Source organism: Passer montanus, unplaced genomic scaffold (genome assembly GCF_014805655.1).
Source record: "Passer montanus isolate IOZ18808 unplaced genomic scaffold, ASM1480565v1 scaffold8, whole genome shotgun sequence".
In the NCBI taxonomy this organism is placed as follows: domain Eukaryota; kingdom Metazoa; phylum Chordata; class Aves; order Passeriformes; family Passeridae; genus Passer; species Passer montanus.
The window spans coordinates 7,345,057-7,365,504 of record NW_024373256.1 but is presented as its reverse complement, the minus strand read 5'-3'; the positions used below and the strand labels follow the sequence as shown (position 1 = coordinate 7,365,504).

The window sequence follows — 20,448 nt, the reverse complement described above, 5'->3', positions numbered from 1 at the left end:
CATTTGGTTTGGACTTTGAATGTTCTGTTCTTTATTTAGCATAGTCTCTTGTACTTTCTGGTAATCTGTGCCTAAAATATTCTGTCAGCAGTGGACCAAGAGAGAGTTATGCTCAGGTGTAGGCAAACACTGAAGCACATAAGGTATATTTAGGCTGTTTACAGAACAGACACTAAAACTTTGCAAATGTGTTTGTAACCATATAAATGCCAAAATGCATTTCAACACTTCTCTTTTCACCTTCACCACTGGTGATTCATGAGGCCATGGAGGAGCCAGATCAGTGGGTGTCCTTGGAGCATGTCTGATGCAAGCTGAGATCAGTGCAAAGCACAACAGTTATGTCTGATAGAGGAAGATGATCCTTATTCCTCATGAATTTAATTTGTTAAAATGCACAGGCAATCTTGAAGTCAGAGCCAGGACCTGAATTTTCCCCCTACATTGAGTGCTTTTCTCATTATGTTAGGGAAGTTGCTTTAGGCTGTAACTGGGAAGGTTGAGAGTTATTTTCTCTCCATGAATTAAAAGAGGCAGAACAATAGAGTACTGTAGTTGGTATGGTTTGGGAACTTTGGTGTATCTGTCCTGATCTGCTTGAACACATCTAATAAGTTTATAACTCAGCTAACTTGGGGAAATTATGCTTTTGGATATGCAGGAGTTAAAAATGGAGGGCTCTGAAGTCCAGTTGTTGCCACTCTGTGAACACAGCATCTTATGAAACACCTGTGTGGAAGGTGAACTACTGCACTGTGAGATCCAGAATTTCTGTGTTGTTCTGGTCGTGTTGTGTTGTACCACATGGCAAACCCTGGTGCTACCTTTGCTGTCCCAGCCTGGCCACCTCATGTCACTGGTGATGCAGCCCCAGAGACCTGCACATCACCCTTACACCTGCAGGTGCTGAGCAGAGCACTTCTGGGAAGGTTGGGGCAGGGTTGTGTGCTGTACTGGATAAAGAGGTATCATCTTACAGCTCTCTCTGAAGCCAAACATAACTAACTGTTAAAAAGAACACAAGCTCATCAGATGTTAAATGGCAGAACAGCTGTGGGTGTCATAGCTTGTGGCTTTCAGCTGAACATATGGCATAAAATGGTGTGGCTGACTCAAAAAATCATTTTAAAATATTGACACTGCCTTTGATCTTTCTTTTTTTAGTCAGTGAATTTTGTCAATTTTGAGTAGCTCTACTTTGGTTGGAGAAAAATGGAAATAACTAGATTCTTTGTTTGTGTTTTATACTAAATAAAACATTGCTTTCTTATTTTAGGAAAGTTCTCTCCTTTTTTCCAGGCCCTTGCCACTTCAGAAACTGTAAAGATTCTAGTCACTGACAAAACTATTTCATTGTGAAAATGCTTATAGTGTTAGAAAATAAACAACCAGAAGAATGCAGCTTATTAGAGATCCTTTTAACCAACATTTAATTAATGCTGTCTTCTGAAGTAGGAATGAAAACCTTCTTCTGAAAGAAAGAATACCTTCAGCACAGGCAGACTTCTTGGCTCTGATATGTGAGAACACACAGCCTTTGTTGTGTCAGGAGAGTTGTTCCTGCATTAGTGCCCGAGGGTAGCTCTTAGAGAGTCTGGTGATCCATCAAAAAAAATCTAAAAAAGAGAGGGGTTGCAAAATTAAAAAAAAACATTAAGTAGACTCAATACACAAGCAGCAGGGCATTGAAAGTTACTAGAATTCAGAAATAAACTCATTTTTATTAGTCCAAATGTCTGCAATTTAGGGATCTCTTAGAACTAATGTATCATAATGATTGTCATCTGTAGTAATAAACTTTTCTAATATGTGTAAGTCTTTCTCAATAGATGGCCCCTGATTTTTTTTTTCTCTTTGGGAAAGGAAGAGGGAGGGCAAAGACTGTGGGTGTTGTGGAGGGGGGATTTGGTTTGCATTAAGCATGCTACAAACACAGAATTGAAAAATTTTGAGGCAATTTGGCACCAGATGTTCTTCAGCAGCAAGGCAGGGGCTTTTCTGCTAATATACCACAACTATTTGGACATTGGCTTTAGACTTTAAAATTTGGAATTCTTCTCTTTAAATTCAGTAAGATTACGAAGGAGTACCAAAAATGGTACCTAATAAGTTCAGTTCTCTGGAAATTAGATTGTTAAATATAGAGAAATTGGTAGGTTCCTCATAGTTAACATAAGCTGTGTTTGAAGCCAGGAATATTGCCTCACCTGTATGAATATTTTTAAGAATACTTTGTTCCTGAAGCAAGTAAACATCCTTTACATCTCTAGAGCAAGAAGGATGATCCATTTCAAAGTTTGGAAAGAAGAGAGCATCAGATATGAGAGAAGGGGATAAATAGAGTAGAAGAGAAATAACATGCTGTATAACATAATTTTACAAGGACTCTTACAACAAGGACTCTTACAACAAGGTTCTTAAAAGAGGCCCTCTAGATGTAATAGCAACTTGACAAGTAAATCTAGGTCTTTTTTAAAAACTGACTTTTTAACATAGTATAAATATTTTTTAGCTGTTTGCTTCATACCAATAGAAATCCAGTGGATATATGAATTGATCTTACATCTTGTCTTCTTGAAGGTGAGAAACTCCAAAGCTTTTTTTCCCAGGGTTATGATACCTATTAGATGATTCAAGAGACAAATTGGAGTGAAGGCCAAAAGTATAAGATTTGGCATATAAAAGGTGGGAAAGATAATTTCTAATCTGTTTGTTTTGAACTATTCTATGTTCTGTGCCTTTGCAGCTGGTCCTCTGTTATTCTTTTCAGCCTTCCTGTAGATCATCCTTTAACATTCATAAATCTTATTTTAGTGAGTCTTGGTTTCCTGTTAATCTACTACCTGAACAAACTACTGGAACATCCGTGGTGAAAGAATCAATCTGTTCTGCTACATCCTGAATACTGTATGTGCATGGTAACCTCAAGGTTATTTTAGCAGCATAAGTGCTAAAGAGCATCTACTCAAACTACCTCCATCCCTCACTAAAGAGGTAATTATTTTTGTAAGAACTGTGCCAGACACTGTATTCTCATACTAAATTAGAGACTGGCAGTTGATCTTATTTTTTATTATTTTATATACCCTTTATACCTATCCAGGTATATCTCAGTTACTGTGTTGTCCTACAGTGACTGAAACAAAAATGTGGAAGACCAGGTGTTCAACTTGCATACAGTTACTTAGTTGCAGTTAATGATGTGTATGTGCTGTTTTTTAAAATGCTCTGATATGATGCTGTTTGAGGCTGTAAACTTTTAAAAATTGAATTAGTGGGTCAAGGTTGAAAATTGAGATGATGACTATAATTTACAAGGCTGTAATGTAAACACTTACAACTGTGAACTGTAGATCCAGAGTAATTTTGTGAGCTGTGCCTGTGGGCCTCATTCAGTGGGACCTGACTTTCAGAGACCCCATGATTTTGTTTGATTCTTACAACATGGGCCTTGCTGTACAGGATCTGGTGGTTTTCCCCACATTGTTAAATCTTTTTTCCTCCTTTATTTTGCAAACCAGCAGGATGCTGTTATCTTTTTCCTTTTCACACCAGAGGAGGTGCTTATTCTAAAGAGGCATAACTTTTCCCCTAACCCCTACAATGCTTATTCTGAGCATGGCTAATCTCATAAGAGGGTACAGGGCCTGATTTCTAATCAGTTTTGCACTGGAAAAGTAGAATTAACTGTATGGAGTACCTCCAAGACTGTGGTAGGGAATGATCAGTACTGTCAGTTCCCTGGATTTTGGGAAAGGCAGAAGGGAGAGCTCTCTGTTTCCAAGAAACTACTACCTAGACTATAGAATTCATAGAAATTTTGCCCAAAATAAAATACGTATAAATAAACCTAAAGAAGTCATTCTCTCTTCCCCCTTTGTACAGCAACATCCCTTCAAGTGCCTGTTGCAGGAAAATAAATTCCATATGTTAAGAATGGGAAACATCCCACTTCAACTGCCAAATTCCTTTGATGACTTTGAAAATGTTCTTCTTGGAAGTCCCTCCTCTTTGTTTCCTATATGGGTAGGTGCATTGGAACTGTTCTTTCCGTGCTGTGTTGTTTGTTCCTCTCAGAAATTCCTCGGCTTCGCTTCACTCACATTGAGAGCAGTCTTCTGTCAGAGAGCTTGGTTGCAGGCAAGGAGCAGCAAACATGTTAAAGGCAAGCTGGCCAATGCCAGCTTGATGGTTATCCTTAACACTGGTGCCTAGAATTAGTCTGCCATGACCAAATCACCGTGTCTTCTTTAGACCTTTCAAGTTTCCACTTGGATGGGCAACAAGCTACAGCTCTGCTTATTGCAGGAGCTTGTTCCTCTTAGGTGGACCTGCACCTTTTCCCATTCAAGTTTGTAATCTGAATAGAACTTAGAAATTTTCCAAAACCAAGCTGTCCTTGTCTGTGGCCCAGTGGGAGTTACTGGGAATGGCTTAACTGAGGTGCCCTTAACTTCACATATGTCATTCCCAGGCATGTGACTGTTACCTAACCAGCAGCAATGAATGTTTTAGTGTGCCCAAATAACACAGCTCCATATACTGTGCTCATTACTAAAACATAAAACTTAGCAGTGTCCTTGCCACACTGGAAGTGCTCTAAGATTTATGTCACCAGCGCCTCATTAAGAAACCTCTAAACACTGCTTTTCACTTAGCAAAGATGGTTTAACAAGTCCACAGTACACTGAAGAGAAGTCTCTCCTTTGGGTAGGAACTATCTGCCAGTCACAACTGGCATTTCCAGCAGTACCACCCCATCTCATCAGGACAAGGAAGGAGGGAGAGCAGGTGGTTTTCTGAGGGCAGATCCAGTTTTAACCCCCTCACAAGCCATATTCGCCATAATACTTACTAAATGTTGGCATAGAGCATTTTGGTAAGGATGTGGTTGATGTATTGGAGGTAGAAGTAAGGAATGTAAGGAATTTCAGATGCATTTAAACCCAAGGAATAGCATTTTGTCTAAAATGATAAACTAATTTTCAAGTTGGGACAGTAGGGAGTGCAGAGGAGGAGGAGGTACCGTACCCAGGCTGAGCAAGAACAGTTCTGAGGGTTTGTGCCTTGGAGGTTCATAGCTGCAGAGCTCTCAGTGTTAGGGACCTCCTAACATTTGAGCCCCACCTCATTCACTGCATCTTCCTTTTACCATATTAGTTGTTTCTGGTGCTGTGGAGAGCTCCTCATGGCAGTGGCACCTCTCCTGTGTCCATCTGGCACACTTGATCCCGCGTGTCCTGGCACTCAGGTAACAGATGAACACGGAACATCTGAGTGGCCATTATTATGCTGCTGCTTTCCAGCCGTGCTATCGCTGTGCCACTTTTAATAATTCAGAAGTGATGTAGAGGAGGGGGAGTTAAAGGGCTGCAGCAATCTTTGTTTCTCTCTGTAGAGTGTGATTCCTCCTTGGTGGCTCTGTAGTTACCAGGGAAACAAGAGAGGGATGGCAGAGCACCGCGGGGCTGGAGGGGGACCTGGGGGTCGGCTCCCTGGCAGCTGCACATCTGCACCAGGGGGGAAATGAGGGCTTGCCTTTGCTTGGTTTGGTGCCCTTCCCCCTCTTTTCCTCAATGGTTTTCTGAAATTTAATGGTTACATAGGTGATGCTCCCCAGCGTTGGTGTATTTGTTCAAGATCCTTTTTATCATTGATTCTAGTAAAAATATGCAGTGTCCAAAAATGAGCATTACTGGTGGTTTTGAGGAGTTGGATGATCAAAAAATCTTTCTCTGAAATTAACTGGAGCCTGTTTATACACAGACTGTCACTACTGAGAGGCTTTTTAATGTGTTAGAAATGCTTTGGCACTTCAGGGAATAGGTTTGCTGGAAAGTAATAAGGACCACTTCAGTAATATTTACTCAGTGCAGCATTCTCTGATTTGATAAAGGTCGAATTTCATTTTTAGTAATTAGCATATCTGTCCTAATCACCTCCTGCTCTAGCTGTACTGACCTGAATAATGCCAGTCTCAGAAGCTCTGGGGAGAGAGGCAGGTGAGAGCAGGGGAGCAGCCCCTGCACCTCGGGGTTCTCACTGTGGCTCTGATCCTTGCAGGCAGGGGGAGGTGGGTGGGCAGCTGTGTTTACTGCACTGCAAATATTTAGGGCTGGATCCATCTTTCAGCTGCCTAATCTACTGGCATTAGCTGTGCTGTTTGTTCCATACCTGTGTTAGGTGCTTAGATTTTCAGCAATTATGCTGAAGTAGTTCTGAGAGGATGACTTAAAAACCTTTCCTTATGGATCTCGGTGGAACTTGGTGATTGATTTGAGATGGGCTGCTGAGCTCTTCTCTAACTACAGGCAGAAAAACTCTGTGCAATTTTATATCCCTCTTTTCAATGATAGACTAGATAAGGGGAAACAAGATTTTCTGTAACAAGTTTGTTTGCAGCTCCCTGGCAACTGTTTGCTTGATTGCTTCAGAATGGAACCAACAGAATAAAATACCATATAAACATGCTCTGCTTTTGAATTTCATGGCAAATGAAAACTGTTTTTCCACACCAGAGACTTCTTTTGAAGTCTGAACTCAACAGATTTGTCACTATGGAATGAGCCCTGAGGTTTCATTTCCTTGTGCCCACTTTTTGCACACAAGTGAGGTATTCCTATGTAGTCAACTTGAACTTTAACCGAATTTATGAGCACGTAATGAGGTTGATTTTCCAGTTATCTTTGTGAAACCTTCAGAAATGGTTCGCAGACCTCTTGCCCTCCATTTGGCTCCCTAGAGGCTGCAAATTCAAGGTTCAAAACCTTAAATATGGAGTATATCAGCTTCAGATTTGTAATCCATAAAGCAGAGTGAAGACAAAATACTGTGTATGTGCTAGAAAGAGCTTAACCATAAAGCTCAGTATATTTCTTCCAAAATGTCAGATACTGAAATTTAATTGCTGACATTTTAAAACTGATAAAAAAAAAACCAGCAAACAAAGCCAAAAAACCCCTCACCAGAGTAAAATAATACATTTGGGCATCAGAAGTGATGTTTAGGAAGCCATTCCCTGTACAGTTTCTGCAACTGCCCTTGTGTATTAAGAAGGAATGCTACTGTGGTACACTCACAGTTCAGAGATTTTTTCTTCTCGTTTTCTTCATTTTCGTTCCTCAGTTTTTTTGTTTGGGTGGTTGTTTGGGTTTTTTTAAATCACCTTTTGGAGTAGTAGATGTTGATAGCAAGATAAATTACATTAAAACAATAGTTCAAGATGGAGTTCTCTGTTTCCTCTAGGTATGGCACTTCTGGGCTTAGCTTTGGTTCTCTCTGAATCTGACATGTTAAGTGTGCTCTTGTTAGTTGAAAAATATCTTCAATATAAACTGCAAATTGCATGTACAAAATGAAATAGTTGTCTCTTATACATGTTCATCTACAGCAGCTGTTTTTCAGTTTCAGTTAAGACACAAAATGGTACCATGCAGAGTGACTCTTATCATTGCTGCTTTTTCCAAAGTTAAAAATGCACTAAATTATTGCCACTGAAGTCAGGAGAGGTCTTTGAATTCATAAAGCATCTATTGAGTGTATGATGTCATTTTTATGAAGTCATTCTTTGATTAGAATTGCAGTTTAGAAAAAACTGACTTCTGCTGTAAGGATAGCAAAATTGTTGTTAAATCCTGGTCTTGCGCAGTGATTTGGATTAATTTCCTGTTCTATGATGCTGCAGTGAATGGCTTCTTTATCCCCAAACTACAGGAAACTGCTCAGTGTTTTGTATGAGGATCTGCAAGTGTGTGTGTTCCAGGGAGTTGACATTTAAGGACACATCTCCCCTCTGCCCCAGCAGCTGATGTGCAATGGAAACATTGCAAGCTCTGGAAGAGAAGCAGTTCATGTAAACTGCACTGTGCAGGCATGGAGCTGGGCAGGATTGCTTGTGTAACCCTGGCTCAGGTTTGGGTGATCCTGGTGCACAGCAGTGGTGTGATTGCTGTGTGTCTGGAGTAGAAAATGCCAGCTTTATTGGTTTTGTAGTTGTTCAGTTTTTCGCTGAAAATTCATCCCTGAATCTTTCAGTCGATGGATGTGTAATTAAAAAGATATATTTGAATAAGACTGAAATTTTGTAGTCTAAAAAAATGTTGCAAGAATACTTCAACAGAACAGCTTCAGTAATGGTTTTGCTTTTGCTTTCTCATCCCCTGGGATATGAAGCAGTACATTTAATAAGACTCTAAACATCTAATAAAACATAATATGCTGCTTCCTAACCCAGCAGTTCTAAGCTCAGAGGCTGATTCTGCTGGTACTCATTGCTCAGGTGTGGGCAGAGAGGATCTGTAGAAATTGGCTCCAGGGTGCCAGGAGGTGCATGCTAGGACTGGTTAATCTTTTGACTGTTGGCTTTCTCCTTTGTTTGACACTTCTTCTTTCCCCCCAAAAGAGGCTAGAAAGTATGATGGATGTTTCTCCCTCCAAAGGACATACTAAACCTAAGCTTCCTAGTCTTACTGTAATTGTGTCTAAGTTGTCCCCTTTTTACATGAAACAGGTCAACTGAAACAATATTTACTTGAATAATTTGTGGAGAAAGATGTTGTCTCTAATGCTGTCCACTGTTAGGTTTTGCTCCTAATGTAGATAAAGGATAATTGTGATTATTTAGGACAACAGTTCAGAAGAAAAGACAAAATTGAGAAATCTAGAACTTAATGTTTAAGAGACAGTGGAAGAAATTAATCTTAATATTGCATATTAAATTTGGGTTAGAAAGATAATTATTAACGCTCACTAAAAGCTTCTTTATGGGTCTCAAAAGCACTGACTTGGATTTAAAAGAAGATTTTTTAAAAAAATTATTATTTAACAGAAAATACACAATTTTGGTTAAATCTTTACGATTCCTGTACCAATCTTATCCTTTTCTAGGATCTTTTTGATAGATCTTTTCTGTAGATTTCCCAGTTTCTGTGTGTAGTAACTCTTGTTAGCAATCAAAAGGATTGATCAGTCTTGCATGGAGGGACTCTTTTTAATGAGTTACTGTCAAGAAGTGGGGTTTTTTTAATGTTTTTAAAATCATACATTAATCAAATGCAGTTTCTGCTGCAAAAGTCAGAGGCTTAAAGCTGTATTTACAAATGAGGGGAAAAGATATTAGACAATTAAATGCATTTTAGGGGGGCTGCAACTCATTTTGTTAGACTATAAAAGTACTTCATCCTGCACAGATGAGGGAGTGATCCTCTATGCAAGTCAGCTACCACGTTAGCAGATATTGGCAGGCTTTATTACAAGTGCTTTATCCCTTTGATTAGACCTTGATTGCCACTCAGGAACCAGATACAGCTTGCAGCCATCTCACTTCAGCTTGTGCAAGCATGTGATGAAGGAACATGAAGACAGATGTTTATAGCATGCCCCCCATCCTCCGTGTTTGAAAGGCTTACTGAGGTTCATCAAAGAAAGACTCCCTTACTTTGGGGCAATTCTGAGCTGTGGTTTGCAATGGAGCGCCCCTCAGAGAGGATTTTGAAAGTTTACTTGCCTCTCTGCTATGTGTTTTCAGGTGCTCTCACAGTTGGCCTTGTGCGACAGTGTCAAACCATCCATGGACGTGACAGGACCTGTATTCCTCCACGGCTGCCTCCCGAGTGGGTCACTACGTTATTTTTCATCATAATGGGAATCATTTCACTAACTGTCACATGTGGCTTGCTGGTGGCTTCCCACTGGCGAAGAGAAGCTACTAAATATGCCCGCTGGATAGCTTTCACTGGAAGTAAGTGACCTCAACTGCACAGTTGACCTGTATGCAGGATAAACTGCTGGAGTCTGAAGTAACACCATAGTGTTGGAAAGGAGCAACTGCTTAGGGCTCCTGCTATGCAAAACCTTCCTTCTCTTTGAACACTACATCTGAGGGAAAAATTCAGAAATAAAGGGGTTGGTGTCTTAAGTGACTGTAATTGAGAGGGAATAATGGTGTGGAAGAAAGGAAGGCCTGACCCCTTTACCTTCCCTGGGCAGTACCATTAATTGACCTAAGAAAATGAGCAGGGATCGAAGAGGTCAGTTCTGACTTGAGTGGTTATAGTATTCATACTTCCCCACTCCCAGCACTTAATCCTAGCAGCTTGCAATTACTGAAAATTCCCTCTCTGAGGCAGAGGAGGCTGTTGGTACATCTGGGGTAACCTGTCCTTACTCAGGTGTCTCATGAATACCTCGTTCTGGGTTGAGGCTGGTTCAGTTCTGCTTCATGCTCACAGCAGCTGCTTTATCCAGAATGTCTGCATCCTAATTGGCTATGCAGGAGGATTGCCCACTGCAGAGCATCTGCTGTGCCTCACAGCACCAAGACTTCTGCTTCCAGAAGTGACCTGCAGCCGTGCTTTAGCAGAGGGAGGAGTACCAGTGGTTTTCTGCCTCCTTTCACTGTGCTCTGCATGAGCACCTGTGTAACTCCTCAGAGCTGAGCCTGCTCCAGCAGCTTGCACTCAGGGAAACATATCCTCTGGCTACTTCAGTGCAGAAGAACCAGTTATAATGAGCAAGGGGAATGACTTTCATACTTCCTTTTCTTGGTGTGTGTTACAGGCTTAGCCCAACTGTGAAATGGTGCCTTAATGGTGGGGATGACAACATGAAAAAACTCAAAAGCACCTGAGGGCTTTTAAATTGACTTGAATTATGACAAACCACTAAAGGTAGTGTGAACACTAACTAGAAAATGCAAGTTTGTGGTTTACACGGGCATAAATAAGCTTTAATGGAACTCTGACATCTAATGATATCTAATGGTAGTTAGATTTAACCTTGTTTTTGGGAAGGGAATAATATTAAAAAGTGCTCAGCTTCAACAAAGGTACTTCACTGAGGTACTTGTACAATCAAAGCCATCTTTGTGACAACGTTGCAACACAGCATATTAAATTAATAGTGCTGCTCCTGCAGACAATGGAGCTATTGAAAAGCTATATCCATTGTGATTGACTTTCATTTATTTTCCAGTGAATGATTAAATAGCAGATCTGAGTATTACTGAATATTCCATCCCAACTTTTCCAGTGCACCTGTTTATCTATACATAGTTAATGTGTATATACTATATATGGTGGGGGGTTAAAGTCAAAATGCTGTAAAATGTTAAAATGCTTACAGAGAGCTGGAGTAAAAGCTCTTGGGTAAAGAGGGGAGTTTGAGTTCTAGATACCAATGTTTTTCTTTAATATCTGAAATCATCACATCCCTGCAGCTTTAGTTTTCTACAGCTGTGATGATTAGTTCAGCCAAAAAGTGTGGTACCCTAAGGCTTTTTTGTGGTGAGTTTTTTTCTCTAGAGATTTCTTCAGGCTTGCAACAGGTTCATTATTAGATGTCTCAGTATAGAAAGACATTTTTATTTCACGCTTGTCTTCTTGGTATGAGATGTTTAATAATGAAACACACTAATTTGTTCTTTTGCAAGTCAGAATTATTCATAATTCTATTAAGATATGATCTCTCTGTTGCTGAAATTATACAATTCAATGTCTTTGGTATTCATCTCCAATACATACAACTCTGTGACCTTTGCATTCCTGTTAACAAAGATGATGGGGAATTTTATCTCTGAACTCACTTGTTAGGAAAATTAATTTTGAAAAATAGTGAGTGGAAGGAAGATTTCTGGATTTTTCAAAAAGTTGTTGAGAGTGACTTCTGTGGATCATTGGATGCAACCCAAATTAGTAACCTATTTGCAGGTTAGTATTAGGAGCTATGCAGCCATGTGGAATCAACTTGGAATACCCTGAGCAGATCCTTCCTCTGAAGTGCCAGTGCTGTTTAGATGAAAATGTGTAACTCAATAGGAGGGGGCAGGGAAGACTTCATATTTGTATTACATCTCATCTGCAAGTGATTTCAAAACTCAGTGGCCTCGTGCAGGCTGCTAGCAGATCTTCTCACAGAACCTTCTGAAGACAATGCAGGACATGCTATCCTGGGCAGGCAGGGAAGTCTGCTGGGGCTTCCAAGGGAAGCTCTGGGACTGGCAGCTCTGCTCCTTCAAATGCAGGGGGGTCTGGAGTAAATATCTGAGGCAAAGGAATCCTTTTGTTCACCCTTTTCCTTACAACTCTGAGAGCAGGGAAAGCCTGGTAAGAGGTCGCTTTTGTCCAGTTCATGCTGGAATTTACATATAATTGTATAACTTACATTTTTAATTGAATTTTTGCTTGTAATCTTGGGATGACTCGAGGTGTTTTCAAGTAAATACCTATAGCTATTTTTTTTCATCTGCATATCTATAAATACGAATTGTTGATGAGCGTGGTCTTATCTTGTTTAGCTAAGAGACATGAAGAAGACAGAAGTTTAATATGTCAGTTCCCTTTCTTCTATACACTTCTGAAGGGATACACCCCAGAGGGTATTTACAAGCCTCATTCCCCAGTTGTTGGTGGGTTTACTGCACAGAAATCTATCCTTTCTGATGTCTCTGCAAACAGCTTTGTGGAGAGGAGAGATATTGCTGTCCTCCAGGTCATACTGCTGAGTGACAAAAGTCTTGTACAGGTAAATGGGAAGGTTTTCCTTCATTTTTTTAGAGGAGAGTCTTTCAGGAATCAGTATTCCTACTGATATGATCAGTATTGTCACTCTGGGCATAGATACCATCAAAACTCTCACTGGTGTTTCAGTAGTACCACGTTGATGCTGTGTAATGTACTGTTCCTTGCTGGTGTTCATCTGTGCACTGCCCAGGTTTTGTGTGATTCTTCAGTGAACAGGGTGTTACAAACCCATAGCAGTGCCTGGTGTGTTGGTAGCAGGCAAAGCTCTGATCAGCTGTTCCTTTGCTTGTGTACCAGAACTGCCTTTTGCCATCCCAGCTTCTGTACCATCTCATCACTAATTATGCCCTGGGACATAGTGACACAAGTTGGTACCCAAAAAGTGACCTGGCTTTGGTATTTTTTCACATCTTTGACACTGCTATTTTGCTGCCTGTGCTTCAGATTTATGTCAATCTCTGGTGTTTTCAGGGTGCTTGTTTTCTATCTTCTGGTTTATAGGATGTGGTGAAGGTGTGGAAATCTCAAATGTTGTCATTTTCATGGTCCTTCTGACAGATACTGTCAATTTCCATAAATAGAAACAATGTCCAGAGCTTATTCCCCATGGAGGCCACATAGCTGATCATGTATGTTATTGCAATTTTGGCTATTGCAGGAATTCACAGAGCTTCCTCTATGTAAATCTGTTTACATTGTACAGATTCAGGTCTCTCACCATCTGCTGCAGCTAGAAAGGGAATGAATTCTGTGTCTGCTATGACTGAAGGAGGTGCTTCTCTGAGATGTATCAAGGGAGAAGATGCTAGACAGAAAAATCATATTTCTACCATTTTTCCAGCAATCATCAGAGAGTCTGGATTTGGTTTGGGTTTGTTTTTCTTTCCTGAGGATTTAAAAGTTCATGAGCAATAATGGACTGCTTTTTGGAATGCAAGTAAAAATGGGGCAGGATAATCACATCCTTAACTAACAGTAGCTATCCTGTGAATGTCTGTGTCTGGTGTCCCCAGTGAATAAAGTACTTCTTGAGTTATTAAAGATTTGTACCAGGTGCTGCTTTCCATGTTATGTGTCTCTGTAGAGGCAAGCAGATATTACAGTGAGCCTCTGAAGACTAAACCTTTTTTTAAGAACAGATTTCTTTTGAAGTTGTCATTCGATGCTCAAAACAATTTCAAGCTGAAGAATTAGAGGAACTAATTGGGTTTTTTGACAGGCGCCATTCAGATGCAGACTAGAAAGCTCTTCTGTGCTTACTCAGGTCTGCTCAAGAAACACATACCCATGCTTTTTGCAGATGGACTCAGACGTTTGAGATACAATTAAGAAAAGGAAACATTTTTTTTAAGGATTAGGTTGTGTAATGTGGAATTACATGGACCAATAATCGTGTCGATTAAAACTTTCTTCATTGTTTGATGTTTAACATCTGGTGTCTGGGTTTTTGGTTCTGTTCTGATGGATGGCCTAACGAGGTGGCACTGAGCAGGAATGTGGCATCTGTGCAGTTCCAGCTGTTTTCTGATCGTGCTCTTTCCCTTCCCCTTTGAAGAATAACCCGGCGGTGCGGGCACGGTGCGAGTGAGACACGAGCCCCCTCCAGTGGAACATCTGGGTTTTCCTGCTCGGCCCTGGCAGCCGAAGGAAAGATCCTGGTGCTGGCTGCTCTTGGCTCAAGGTGGTGTGAAAGCTGCTTCATGTGTTTTGGAAGACAAGGAGCAGCTGATGTTCTGATGTGGATCATGGTTTACGAAAGCATCCTTCTTTGTTTATGCCCAGGTCCTCCTTGGACACTCTCTGAATGCAGATTCATCATGCCCAGTATCTTCTAGAATATTAGTGTTTTTTCCTCAAATCTGAGACCTGTACTATGGAAATCATAAACACTAAGATATAAAATATGTGGTAAACTGTTCATCTTGGATATACACGGAGTCCATTAAAAAATGGGTTCAGTGTGGGCTGGATAAACTGGAGCATCTGTATTTAGTGAGGAAGAGCAGCAGTGAAGCTACATTAAAAAATATTGATGCTGCTCCAGCCAATCATTTCCTCATTTGTAAAAAACTAGAAACTTAGTTCTGGTGAGGCTGAAGGGGGCAGGCAAGCTCCTGAGTTTATTTTACATGCCTTTGGAAACAAAAGCACCTGCAGCACTTCTTGCAGGGGAGCTGGTGATTAAGGTGATGGTTTTTGATATTGCTTGTTTGACTTTTAAGGAGGCTCAAGTAGGGAACAGCATCCCCCGGGGTTTCCTCTGTCTTGCAGTGGTGGAGAAGGGAAAGAGGAGACAATGACAGCACCTGTGTCCCGTACTAACAAACTAAAAGCAGCAGGCTGTGTTAACTGGAGAAAGCTGAAAAAGTCAGCATATGATGCACTTTGTTCAGGCAGGAGCATTGTAACTTGGCTTGAACTTTCTTGCGTGTGGCCAGATTATAGGCAGAGTTTGAGGTCTAGGAGAGGCTTCAGTGCGAGCTGTGCTTCATGTAAGATGTTGGTATGTGGATTTGTGGGGCTGGTGAGAGAACAGAGCAGGTTCAGCTCCTCTCTCCCCCCAGATCTAATTGGATTTGGTTGAATAATGGGTATTGTGGTGCCATGTTTCACTCACAGTAAATAATGTCTGAAACAAGGCTGAAATACAAAGTGAAATAAGAGTAAAGCACTAATACCTGACTGAACTGATAGTCAGATAAAATTCTGTTTTATTCTAATACTGATCAAAAAATCCCAATTGTTTATTCTTGCATATACAATCAAACCAATTCAAAAGCTAATCCTTTTTGTTGTGAAGAATATCTTACCTCTCAGTGGAGCCATATTTAGACACCATTGCCTTGGTTGACAGTAGAGTTCTGCACAGCTACATCCAAACTAAACAGGGTTACTTTTCCAAAGGTGTGCTACAGAAACACTGAAGTTGTCATCTGGGAAACAACACTGGATGTTCTCTCCTGGATTTGATCGGGGTATTGAAATGTGCTGTGAGGAATCTTGGTTACTATTGATACTTGAAGGCCTGTGAAATCTGTAATGCCATTCTTTAATGGGAGTTCTGGATTTCTTGTACTTTCACACAGAGTCAGTTGCAGGAACAAAACATATACGTGAATTTGAAGTGAAATAAAAACCCTCATTGCTTGGTCTCTTTGTTCGCAGAGTCTGAATTTAGTTTTTCACTAAGAAGCTTGAATTAAACTGAATCAGAAAACTTTCATTTCATTGTATTACAATGAGAAATTCTAAGGATATTTCATTATCTAAGGAAACATTCATATAATGTTAGGAAACTGGTATCTTTTAATCTTAAAAGAAACTGTAATGACAATCTGAATGTTTTCTATTTTTAGCAAAGCTTTTACAGAAAATGAATGTGTGAAGAATGGGAGAGGGCAACTGCAGTTGGAAAAAGACAACAGATAATAGAAAAAGTTTCTTCAGTGTTGAATGTTACTTTATCTTGACTGGGCAAAATGCCTAAAATAACTGGAGAAGAAATGACTGAACTTTGAGATGGTGATAGAAGTATATCTACCAATTTTTTATTCTGTAAAAAGGGTTCAGGATCTAGTGAGCAGAATTGAAATTACAGTCAAAACTGGGGACTTTTGGTCTTTCTTGGGAGTAGATGAGGAATGTTTTGAAAGCATTATAAAGCCTACTCAGTCATTTCAAGCAAGTTATCAGCTAGATAGCTCTGATCTCAGCTCTTCAGTTCAGTCAGGATATTTTGCTTGTTTTTCTGGAGCACTCTGTGAACAGATAAATATTTTCACTTTAACACAGCAGTGACTGGTTTTTTTTTCTTTTTTTTTGCAGTGATTCTATTCTGTATGGCAGCTCTAATATTTCCAATAGGATTTTACATCAATGAAGTTGGAGGTCAACCCTATAAATTACCCAATAACACAGTGGTTGGGTCTTCGTATGTACTGTTTGTCTTATCCATTTTCTTTACAATAGTGGGACTTCTATTTGCTGGCAAAGTTTGTTTACCTGGCTGATGAATGTCTGGACTGCAGGACTTTATTTTGGAAAAGAGCAAGACATCAGAATTGCATTCTCAGGAGGATGCCTAAATCAGACTATCAAACACTGACTGAAAAGAGGAATGCTTTGACTTGTTCTCACTATGCACTTTGGATGAAAAAAAGGAGAGCCTTTCCCATAACCAAATACAGACCACGTTGACTAATCTCCTGAGCATACTTCAATGCAGTCAGGTCTGCACTGTGATAGGAACTAGTGAAGAATGCTTTACACTGACAAGCAAAACGCCCCACGTTACTGGACTGTTCTGTTTTTAATGTCTAACAATTTGGAAGTCAAAGTATTTATGAACTTTGTGGTGGACCAGAGGGTTGTGGAGGAACTCAAGTGAGGCTGGCCTCGCTGTTTAGGAGATTAGTTTTACATCTTCCTTCTGATGAGCAAAGCCTTTGGCACCAATGTGGATCAATCTTGCATTACTGCACCAAGAAGCCAATAGATCAAAACATGTTCTCTCAACGTATGTAACAGCAAAAAGACATACTTCCCCTGCTCCCCCATAAGCTCTAGGAAACACTAAGGAACATTTTAGAGGGGGATTTCGTCCTTATATTTATATAAATATATATATATAAATATATATATATTTTGCTGATGCAGTATACAGTGTGTGTGTATGTGTGTGTGTGTGTATATACACATATGTATATATATGTATATACACACAGATGATTCCTGGAAAAGAACTCCGAATGCTTTGCTAGCAAAACACTGTGGTGTGCAAAACTAGAACTCAATAGAAAAAAGCCATTTTTCTGAAGGCCACATAGCTGAGAGTCTTCAGTTTACCTCATTCTTTGTAGCAGCCCTTGATTTTAACAGTTTTTTGTAATAGGTACAAACGATCCCATGCCTTTCTAGGTGCAATTTTAAGTTAAGCTAAAGTTCTTTTTATGGTAATTTATTTGTATATGAGGGTAGAAGGTGAGATCATGTCATACCTTAAAATCCTAATTTTGGGAAACTGACACTATTTAAATTATTAGCAACTGTTGTACAGAAAAATCTCTTTTTTTCTACTTCATTGTTACATTAGCATTCATACATGTTCAAGCACAGCATTTTACCATAGGTAAGCATTCCTTTTAGCACATATAAAATGCAATGTTTAAAGTAATGCAAACACTATCCCACTGCAAAGATGGATGAACTTATTTCAGCTGAGTATTAATTCATCTTTGCCAAAAAAATGAGCAATATAATTGTTAAAAATGTATGCCTTGTTTACTAAAGTTGTTATTTTAGATGTAGATTTAATGGCCACCAAAATTTGGAGTAAATATTCCGCACTAAAAGTAGTTTTATTTTTCAACATGTGGATAAACCATTGAATCCACAGACATCTTAATTCACTGCAAGGTTGGTGTTCCAGGGAAGCTGCCTGCACTGTCAGTATTTGTTTTCCTGTTATTCATAGTTTGTCTGAGATTCATTCAGAAAACAAAAAAAAAAAAAATCTGTTTTGAGCACTGTTTCACTGAACTTACTAGAGGAACTGCATTAATGTATAGACAGTCATTTTAGGATGAGATTTATGTTAAAGTAAAAGCAGCAGGTTCCAAAGTAATCACTTACCAGATAAGGTGGAGTGTTTAAAAATAACACAGTTTGCACAATTATTTTAAACTCTGTGCCATTCAGACTATTGTGGGTCCCTGCCTTTCTCCATTTCTTCCTTCTCCCCCACCCAAGGTATTTTAGTACAAAAATGTAATTTGTTAATGTCTATTTTCTTTTGAAATTTTTGACCAAACTTGCCACTGGAATGGTTTCTAAGTAATTTTTTTTCCAGTCAGCTCATTCACAAGCAGAATGGAGTGTTTATGGATCACTAAATTTTTCCAAAGTGTACTAATCTGTAAATACAGCCAAGCACTTACTTGGAAGTCATGGTTTAATAATTATAATTTGGTTCTTAATTTAAGCCTTCATCTGCATGGGCAGTCTGAGGCTCCTAGTGATAGTGGTGGAGGTAAAAGGCAGGGTTCAGCTGCTTGATATGTTTCAAAATTCTGGTGTGTCACTACTGTGTCCTAAGATAAAGTATTCACTAAAACTTGGATTAGAAATTATCTTTTCAGAAATGTTACACTTGTAAATAGTTCAAGATTTTTGTGACTGGAACACAGCTGGGGGGTGGGGAGAGTTTCTAAGCTGCTAAAATTTCTTTCCCTTCCCGCCCCTCCAACTTACTTATTTCAGTTATTGTAACATCATGTGGATTTAGGCTTTGATTAAATGGATCATAATAATAATTTTTTTAAAAACAAACAAAAACTTATCTTGGAGCATACCCAGACTGTGGCTGGCTGACTGGAAATTGATCTGATCTGCCAGTGCTATTGCTATGAATTATTAAATGTTAGCAGAGGTTTAGCAAATAGATTTATTAAATATTTGAGCATTTCAAGTCCAGAAATAGATGCGGCCAAATGCATTTTAAAAAAACCCAAACCAGTAATTGAAGAGACAGCTGTCAACAGTTGCTTTTAATAAGGTCACTAAGTACTATATAGTACAGTATTAATTTATAGCAGAAAATCATATCTTGTAAACTGTATATAAAACACTGTTTTATGGTGCAATCATTTGTCAAACTTATGTCTGTTACTTTTGTTTTAAAGTTGTGTGCATTCTTTTCATACCTAAGAGCATCACTGTAAAATCTGCTGAAGACTATTTATAGGTTTTATTTGCACAAGGTCTTGTTTTGAACTACAGGAAGTTCGTATTGAACATGCCTAAACATCTGTAGACTTTTTCAGTTCATGAAAAGCAAATGTTTCCATATGAATCTTCTCCAAAGGTAATCCCATATTTGTGTTGAGTGTTTACATAAACTTTTCTGATTCTGCCAGCCATTATTTTTTAACTTTTTGAAGGACAGCTCATTTTATACATCACTAGAGAATTCCATTCATTCTTTTGCTTCTAAATCCTCCCAAAGGTTTGATACCCTATCATAATGTAATTTGTGCACACTTTGTCATTTATTTGGCTAACAAAATGTAAGATTGGAAACTTGAAAACTCTTTCAGAAGGAAAAACTAAAGTCAATTTGTCTGTATAAAGCTCACCATTGAGCTCAGCTGAAAGAATCGCCTGGAAGCTGTTTGGCCGAGTCCCGGGGAGGGTGTGCTTCCCCGGGCACAGAGCCGCATGTCCGGCGCCTCGTGCGCTGCTGCTGCCGCTGTCCCGCGGGCAGAGCCACACTCCGAGCCCGGCCCTCCTGCCGTCCCTGCGTTCCCGAGCCGTTGTTTAACCACTCCAGAACACAGCTGTAGGTGCCTGTTCGCCCCGACACACACACAGGAGAATGGAAGCTGTCCTTTAAAACCTTTGTGAAGGATGAACATAATGAAGGAAATGGTGTCTGCCTGGGCTCGAGGCCGCGCCCGCCGCCTGCGCCCCCCGGCCTTTACTGAGGGTTGTTTTCTATTGGTTAGAGCATTTTTTCAATTAATGATTTCCGAACAAATGTTAATACAAACTGTATAAAATGAACATAATTTTCTTCACTTGTATTTTTGTTATTGAGCAAGTTTATCAAAATAAATTGTCTACTAAAGCGACTGCCTCCGGCTGCATTGACTGGAACTGACCCCACCCCGCACACAGGTGTCTGTCTCCTCCCCTCAGGTGTGTGTCCCCCTCAGGTGTGTGTCCCCCTCAGGTGTGTGTCCCCCTCAGGTGTGTGTCCCCTCAGGTGTCTCCTCCCTCAGGTGTGTGTCCCCTCAGGGGTCTCTCCCCTCAGGTGTGTGTCCCCTCAGGTGTCTCCTCCCTCAGGTGTGTGTCCCCCTCAGGGGTCTCTCCCCTCAGGTGTCTCTCCCCTCAGGTGTGTGTCCCCCTCAGGTGTGTGTCCCCCTCAGGGGTC

The 20,448-nt window shown here is 40.0% G+C and overlaps 1 protein-coding gene across 6 annotated transcripts in view; it reads left to right on the top strand.

Moving 5' to 3' along the window:
• Positions 1-20,142, top strand: part of MOSMO (modulator of smoothened) — a 29,290-nt gene extending 9,148 nt beyond the window's left edge. For 3 of the 6 annotated variants that reach the window (XM_039732304.1, XM_039732305.1, XM_039732303.1), the window contains 2 exons: positions 9,527-9,739; positions 16,344-20,142. In XM_039732304.1, coding sequence (XP_039588238.1) covers positions 9,527-9,739; positions 16,344-16,528 — 398 coding nt within the window. In that variant the 3' untranslated portion in view covers positions 16,529-20,142. Of the gene's footprint in view, positions 1-2,373; positions 4,027-5,527; positions 9,740-16,343 lie in introns of those variants that run through there. The other 3 variants (XM_039732307.1, XM_039732306.1, XM_039732302.1) reach the window with 3 other exon arrangements.
• Positions 20,143-20,448: the final 306 nt, after the last annotated feature.